The 8,781-nt window shown below is 40.2% G+C and overlaps 1 protein-coding gene across 1 annotated transcript in view; it reads right to left on the bottom strand.

The window, feature by feature from the left end:
* Usp3 (ubiquitin specific peptidase 3) overlaps positions 1–8,781 on the bottom strand; it is an 81,004-nt gene that overhangs the window by 11,206 nt on the left and 61,017 nt on the right. Inside the window, exons 9-11 of the mRNA XM_005347736.2 lie at positions 4,917–5,063; positions 2,085–2,191; positions 1,865–1,945 (exon numbers count right to left, since the gene is read on the bottom strand). Coding sequence (XP_005347793.1) covers positions 1,865–1,945; positions 2,085–2,191; positions 4,917–5,063 — 335 coding nt within the window. The remainder of the gene's footprint in view (positions 1–1,864; positions 1,946–2,084; positions 2,192–4,916; positions 5,064–8,781) is intronic.

Here is an 8,781-nt window from a genome sequence, read left to right as displayed (position 1 = left end):
TATAGCTAACAAACACACTAACTGGACAGGTTAGTGGTCACTGGGGTTTTGCAGTTGTACTTTGTAAGGTTTTTGGTTCTGATTCTTTCATAGTACACACATGAATTCCCCTTCCTGGGTATGTAAGCACTAAGAAGCGTTTAGAAAAAGAGTAAGTTACATTGGCAGTCACAGTTTAGACCTCTAAGTGAAGCACCATGGCTTCAGGAAAATTGGGACATTCTAACTAGAGAAATTTACTGAGGGGGATAGATTGGAGAATGAGCAAATGTTTGAATGGAATTTTAAAAACAGTGGTGTGATATGTTTGTGAGTTAATTAGATTTTTAGATCTATTTTGTATGTTGTCTCTGGACTAACTTGACCCATTTCCATTTAAAATTACTACTGATAGGTAAATTTCCTTCAGTCATTGGTGGTTTTCTGCTTGTTTTGTGTCTTTTTGTTTCATCTTTCTCTTTTTAATTTGGTAGTTGTCTGTCATGCCAATGTGAGTTCATGATGTCTTTTTCATGATTCAGCTAACACACTGTTGTTGGAATACAATTCTGACTCCATTTTGGTCTATTAGCTTCTGCTGTGAGAACTACTATAAAGCTGAAGTGTTCCCCTCGTGACTTTCTCCTGCTGTCTTCACAAGTATTTTGTACTTCTAACATGTTCACTAGAACACACCTTTGGTATGGTCTTTTTTTCTGCTGAACTTGGCTGTTCTAAGCTTCTAGTACGTGCTTCTCTGGTTCCTACATGGTAAATCCAAGTGATACCAGGCTGTGTTCTGGGTCTCAGGCTGGAACTTCTGTTTTCCTGGGAAACAGCAGTAATAACACTGGGGTTTGGGCACCAGCAGGTGTAAGTGGGACTCAGAAGAGCTGCTGCCTACTCTCTGAGGTGGGATGGTGGCCTAGCAGTGGCTGCTGAGCAGCCTGGATTCTAGGGTGGCAGTGAGTTGCTCCTGTGGTCTGCTGCAGAGGGGCTGCTGGCACTTTCCTGCCCCTCTCCCTTGCAGTGGAGGGCCCTGCAAGGATTGCTGAAATGCTAGTTTGCTTTGTCCTCGTCTGCTGCCTTTCTGACTCTTGATGACGATTTCTAGAGTTCTCCTGCCCCCTCACACATCATTCCTCAAAATACACTTTTTCTAATGACTGTGGGGACATGTGGCCTTGAATCTCAGCCCTTGTAAGAACAGCCAGGGCTGCACAGTTTCCTTATGTACCCAATTGCATACAAGGCACTTCTATATAGCCATCTGGATCTTGTCGCCATAATTTTCAACTAGGTCTTTTTGTTTGATTACTGATACTCATTAAGAAAAAAATTAGTTCAAAAATCTCCCACAGTAGATGGTCTTGCCCATTAAAAGCCAGCTTTGGGACTTACCTAGATATTGTATCCACTGTTTTTGAAACTATTGTTTTAACTGACTAAACTCCAGTTAGTATTCTTCCCTTTGTTTGTAGGTATGTGTGGGATAAGCTAAATTTTGTTTCATTTGACTATAAAAAGTCAACATTAAAAAGATAAAAAGAGGTGGCCAGGTGTGGTGGTGCACACCTTTAATCCAGAACTTGGAAGGCAGGTCAATCCCTGTGAGTTTGAGGCCAGCCTAGTGTACCGAGCAAGTTCCAGAACAGATGGGGCTACATAGCAAAACCTTGACTTACGGGGGGGGGGGGGGGTGCGCGCGCAACAACAAAGAAAGATAAAAATAAGAGAAACCTAAGTATTTTACCCTTCACTGACATACCATGTGTTCTTACTATCAGATCTGTACTCTAAGCACAACACGGTGTGAACTGCATACAGATAAAAGGCTGCAGCAACTGTGAGCTCTAACAGGAAAGCAACACTAAAATGCCCTTACCTCGTAATGAGCAAACCGGCCCACTTTCCTGGTTCTTAGAGCGCTTGCTTCTGAATTGACTTGGAATATCTAAGGAGAGATCTTAAAAGAAGAGAACTCAAGCTGTTAAAGACATTGACTTCACTACAGATTTACTAAAAAACAAAAACAAAAACCAAAAAATATCAAAAAAAAACCCCACCAAACCACGGTACCACATACTCTGGCCAGTATCCCTTACCTAGGAATGGATCAAACTTCCTTGACTCTGTCCCACAGATGAGGCAGTTGACCTCATTCTGGAGAATTCCTCCAAATATTGCTGTGACAACAGTTGAGGCTCCATTTCTAAAAAGCACCACATGGAAAACAGCTCATAAAATCATTCTTTGAATTTTTAAAGCATTAACACTGGGCAAACAAATCTCATGTATATGGGATAAAATGATGACTTCACCATCAGAATACACCCATAAGTGCTGCCTTATGTTTTAATCTTTCACTTTACAAAGGCTTTGCTGAGGATACAGAATGCTTCAAACTACTTGATGGCATCCTCAACCTTAGGAGTAAAGGCATTAGTACAGCTTGAGGGACGCCATCAGCAAGAAAAGGTGCTGTGTATCAGTGCCCCCTTGTAAACAGCACAGCAATTTCATACAAGAGTGTAAGTAAAAACACACCACCCCACCAACAAGGAGAAACTAAGCAACCTAATGCTGTGATGGTTACACCTCACACACCAGAAGTGTGAGCACAGAGCAACAGGAGGATCATCTTGCTGGACGTGAAATCCTCATGCCAAACTTCACATCTAGCGTTCACCATTATTTTATCAGCAAAACATCAGGCAGCACCTACCCATGCTGCTATTTTTTTCCCAGTTTCAAATCCACCATGGTCTCAGGAGCACCTGGAGTAGCAAGTGTCCTGTATGTGGGCTCCATTCTGAGAACCTGTTAGTGAAGTGAATGCTCAGAGCTGCGTGTTTAATGCTGTTCCTGCTTTGCAGACCAGGATGCTGAGACAGGGTCAGGACCCAGCTTAGGCCATGCAGTTATTCTCCACACTAAGCCCTTTATTTAACCAAGATGCCATCAATGGATATTGAGGTGGCTCAGTGTCTGTTCTCATTAATAGTACTTTAACGGCCAAGGGTCAATCTTCACACCTTTAATTCCAGCACTCATGAGACAGGGGCAGGCAGATCTCCAAGTGTTCAAAACCAACTTGATCTACATAGCAAGTACAATGACTGTACAGAGACCGTCTGTAGTAATAATACTATTACAAATACTTGTTTCTGAGCCCAGAAAGTACCACTTTGCCCATAGCAACCAGTTTCTCTTACACTGAACAGAACTTTCTGCACCACACCAAGTAAACCTACTGCCATGATGTAGACAAAAACCTACCCAAGCAACTTCTCTGCTACATGCAAAAGAAATGGATTTTAAATGCCTGAAGGGACATTAGGAACTACAGGACATTAAACCGTTTCAGGATTTCCATTTATACTTGTGTCATAACCAAAGAACACACAAATTCTATGGAAAATGAAGGGCTACAATTGACCCTTGCACATCAATGCACATATGCAAAGTTGCCTTTACATGAAATGGACACTGCTTCATTAAAAAGCAGTGCATTAAAACTCACTGCCCATAATCATTTCCTGGGAGAAATCAGTTTCAGCCTTCTGACTGGCATGTGTTAAGATGAATAATTCCCAGGATGCTTTCTACTCTGTTGTATTAACACTAATGACTGTCAGGGCATTTCTATCTCATTATCACCCACTCCCAGCTTCAAGAAGCGCTTTTAGCAAGTATCCCTAGGTCTTGAAACATCTCCTCCCATGGACTGAAGGAAAGAAAGGGAAAGCTTTAGTAGTTGATGATATATTTTTCTTCTAACTTGCAATTACTATTCTTTAAGTAGACTAATACTAAAATTGGTTCTGAACTATACAATGCAATTTCACTGGAAGACCCAGAGTTTCTAAGCTACTGAGGATACATAACACTCTCATTTCATACAAATTATCTTTGACAGAGCCTATTTCGTTATATATATATATATATATATGCTGTAATATATATATATATATATATATATATATATATATATATATACTGTAATATACAGTTTTTTATTTAACATTATTTTTAACTTGGTGCTAGAAGAACAAACAGCTTAACTGGATCTTAGAGCTTCCCTTTCTACAGTGTGCTGACTGGAACTTCAGGGTCCTGGAGGAACCTGGCAATTCATCCCAGTCTGTTTTCTTTGACGCTGCAGGATTTGAGGGTGAGCACCAACCACCAGAAAGTACCAGTCACCCCCACTTCTTTCTTTATGTACGAGAGGGATTTATAAGACATCTTCCCACAGAAAGAATCCTAAACAGAGTACAAACAACTGAAAAGGGCTGAGCACGGTGCAGAACTCAGAAAGCAGGTACACTCTGTAAGTTCCAGGCTAATCAGGGCTACACAGTAGACAGCCCTTTCTTAAAAAAAAAAAAAAAAATGCAAATGCCTAGAATCCAGACTGAAATACTACTTTCCTTCTCAGCAAAATAACTGTTCTGATACCTGAGTATGTTTCAAGCTGTTAATATAAAGGAAACAAGACAAAAGGTTTTGTTAATAGTAAGGGACAAGAAAAAGTTCTGCAAATTTACAAATTTCTCAGTTTCGCTAAAGAAAAAAATGCTTTTAGCTAACATTACTGTGTGTGCATGGGAAAGAATCTAACTACTAACTCAGCCTGGAATTGGACTCATAATGATTATCCTTTCTCATAATCCAGTGTTCTAGGATTACAGATCTGGGTCCCTGATCTCAAGAGTATTACACGTGTACATTATTCAGTTTATCTGGTTGAAAACCTTTTAAATACTAATTAAATCTCACCAAAAATAATGAGAATCACAGCAAGACGTAAGTATAAATGCTTATTTAAACAAAAATGTAAAAGCACAGAGCACGCACGCACACACACACACACACACACACACACTAGCAGGCATCTCTGAGGGTTCTGAGAGCAAAAGTAAACTAAGTCTTACATGCAGCATTTGTTATTTGCAGACAGAGCAGAATTCTCCTGTAGAATAGCTGATCGGGAAACACCATTGAAGCCACCCTGAAGTTCCAAGTGTAGGTGATCCAAAAGGTAGCGCATGAATTCGTGGGCATCTTGCTGCTGATAACCCCTTGAAGTAAACAAAAAGAGTGTGTGGGAGGCCCCCCCATCAAACATGAACGACTGCAGCCCCATGCTCACAAGCATGCCTCCGATCCCCACCTCTGCCTCACCAGTTCCACACGTGACACAGATGTCTCTGAATTTCAAACAGAGCTAAATGGAGCTGTAGTGATTTCCACTGACCTCTCCACTTCAGCATAAATTAAGGAACTAATTAGGGGAGGGATGGTATGAGACTCACCTCAAGTCCTACAAGAGACAACACACAAATTTTCACCACACAAATTTTCACCTCTTAAATGGACCCACCCTCCATGGGTTCTCTCCAGAAAGGACCTAAATCTTTAACTTAATCTAACCTGAAAGCCATGACTAAGTTTCACTAAAAGAAGTAAGAAATTTAGAATACTTATATGTGTTTTAAAACTCTTCAATCCAAGAATTAAAGTTATCTGGGCCTGGTAGGGAGAAAGCTCCAGGCCTGGCAGGGAGAAGGCTCCGTCAGTCTCTGCAAGCATGAGGACCTGAGTGCAGTCCCCAGAACCATGTGAGAAACAGCATCTCACAACATGGGGGGGGGGACTGCGGATAAGAACCCCCTAGGGCTCCCTGGCCAGGTCAACCAGTCTAGCTCAAGCAGGCTGTCTCATCTCAAATAGAAAAAGGAAGGAGGAAGTTAATTTTTAAAAAGTTTAAATTTTTAAACTAATTTTAAAAATTAATTAATTTAAAAAATAATCGAGCTGGAAGATGGCGACACATGCCTTTAATCCCAGTATGCAGAAGTCAGAGGCAAGGTGGATTCTCGGTAAGTGTGAGACCAACCTGGACTACAGAGAGAGTTCCAGGACAGAAACCCTGTCTCAAAAAACAAAGAACAACAACAACAAAAAGATCAGATATCAACCCTGGTCTCCACAAGTGTGTACACACAAAATGAGTTCAAGATATGTAATATTCTGTAACTTCCTTCTTTTGGGCTAGAAGAGTGTTCTTTTAAAATACATTGACTCACTGAACACAAGTGAGAGGAGAGTTCATGGAATTCTTACACTAATCCACTAATCCAGGTCAGTGACTAGTGAACAACAACGAAGAGATCCAAAAACAAACAAAACAATGATATATAAAATGTGTTGTAAAACTATGACAGAAAAGTATCCTATACACCCTTCACAGTTAAGGTCCTCCTTAAATGGTAAATCTGTCTGGTGACGTTTAAAGAGTCACTGAGACCAATTCTCTTTCAGTCATAGTTTCCCTTAAGCTATACTGTTGCCCTTTCCTAGAAATTACAAACTAAGGGTGGTCTTCCTAATTAATGGAACTTCAAAATCAGAGGTCACTTTATTTACTGTAGCTTGCCTTAAACATAAAATAAAAAATTAGCAACTATCAACATATGTTCAAATAACTTCTAAAGTTAGTATAATTCAAACTGTCAGTTAGCTAGGAGGTGGGAGTGTTCGCTTTGATCCCAGCACTCAGAAGGCATAAGCAGGAGGGTCTCTGTAAATTCAAGGTTAGCGTGGTCTACAGTCTCAAGAAAACCAGGGCTATACAGAAACCCTGTTTCAAAAAACAAAAATCAGGGCCGGGCGGTGGTGGCGCACGCCTTTAATCCCAGCACTCGGGAGGCAGAGGCAGGCGGATCTCTGTGAGTTCGAGACCAGCCTGGTCTACAAGAGCTAGTTCCAGGACAGGCTCCAAAACCACAGAGAAACCCTGTCTCGAAAAACCACAAAAAAAAAAAAAAAATCAAACCATCAAGTGTATATCCAAAGCTGGTAGTTCATCTACATAAAAAGGACGAGCTTTAAACCAGTTCAATACAACATCCACTTGTTCTTATGACTGAAAGGTAAGATCAGTTTTATCTGCAAGTCTACAAAAATTTCACTCTTCCCAAAATAATTTAAATTACTTTTTTTCCTAAAATATACATTCCAAGTCAATACCTTACAATAATTTCTGTTTTCACCAGGTGAACACATATTCCTTTACGAAACAATCTGCCTGGTGTATGTTAAGGAATTCCCAATTATACTATGATTCTCTAATAACCTAAACATTCTCCTCAACTTATATGAGCTCACAATCAACTGTTCTGGAAAGGTAAATTGAGAGTTTTTGCTTAAAATTTTGAAATTTAGCAAAATCAAAATCATTGCTTTTTTTTCTGATCCTGAATTTTAAAATGCATTTACACTACATCCCTTAAGAAATACATGGATAAACCCAGCACTGGGAGGTAGAGGCAGGGAGACCTCAAGCTCAAGGACAGCCTATTCTACATAGTGAATTCCAAAACAGTCATGGTCACATAGTGATACCCTGTCTTAAATAAATGAAAAAAAGAAAGTAAAATTAAAAAAAAAAGAAATATGGCTGGGTGGTAATGGTGTAAACATTTAATCCAAGCACTTGGGAGGCAAAGGCAGATCTCTGAGTTTGAGGCCAGCCTGGTATACAGAGCAAATTCCAGGACACCCAGGGCTACACAGAGAGACCCTGTCCCAGAAAAGTAAAAGTAAATAAAAAGATTTATTTTATTCTGTGTATATGAATGGTCACATGCATGTCTGGTGCCCACTGAAGTCGGAAGTAGTTGATGAATCCCCTGGAACTGAATTTACCAGCTGTGTGAGTGAGCCACCATGTAGGTGCTGGGAATAAATGCCAGATCCTCTGCAAGAACAAGTGTTCTTAACCAATGACCATTCTCAAGTACTCAATAATTAATTTTATTTTAAAGACTTTCAGATAAGTCAATGAGTCTGTTAAGTAGTATTATTTAGCATCTTATTTTCTCGGTTGTTTCCCAGTTATACAATCCAGGCTTCAAAATCCTCTTTAGCTAATTAGATTTCTCTTGCTTTGTAACTGGGTAAATGACATGCACATTGTATGTTTCAGAGGTGTCACCAGTAATTACTTGTAAACTAAGGAAGAAACAGGTTATAAAGACCCAAATTTAGTCTCTGTGACAGACCAGGATTAAAAGACTAAAGAAAGTAACAGAGGTTTCCATAGTGATGAGGTTCTTTACAATTGTTAGACCTAAGAGTATCCTCTTCCTTGATGCATTCCGAAAGATTAACAGAAAATCTGTCAAAATGATATGAGAAGGAGCTGGAGAGATAGCTCAGAGGTTAAGAGCATTGCCTGCTCTTCCAAAGGTCCTGAGTTCAATTCCCAGCAACCACATGGTGGCTCACAACCATTTGTAATGGGGTCTGGTGCCCTCTTCTGGACTGCAGGCATACACACAGACAGAATATTGTATACATAAAAACAAATAAATAAAAACAAAAATGATGTGAGAAATCACACTGCAAATACTGGAAACTCCTGAAGGACCTCTAAGTGTCTGGAGACACACTGATGGGAGCACAGCACCAGGAACAAAGGAGCAACAACTTGTGACACATGAAGACACACGTCTTAAAGACAAATCACTGTTCTGATAAAGAATGGAGTGCCTAAATAATGTGTTACTATGTATTGGCACTGCCTAAACAAAGAATAATCAGAGGATAAGAGCAGCCAGGTATGGTGTGGTGGGCACTTGCAATCCTGAGGCAGGTGGATCACTAAATCCAGACCTGCTGAGAAAATTGAGTATGACCTCATCTCACAGGAAACTGAGGCAGGAGGTTCAGGGCAACCTAATGAGACCCTGTCTCAAACTAAAAAGACTGAGGATAGAGCACTTGCTTATGTGC

The sequence above is a fragment of the Microtus ochrogaster genome, chromosome 5 (genome assembly GCF_000317375.1).
Source record: "Microtus ochrogaster isolate Prairie Vole_2 chromosome 5, MicOch1.0, whole genome shotgun sequence".
NCBI lineage: Eukaryota > Metazoa > Chordata > Mammalia > Rodentia > Cricetidae > Microtus > Microtus ochrogaster.
This window is presented reverse-complemented; position numbering and strand designations above follow the sequence as displayed.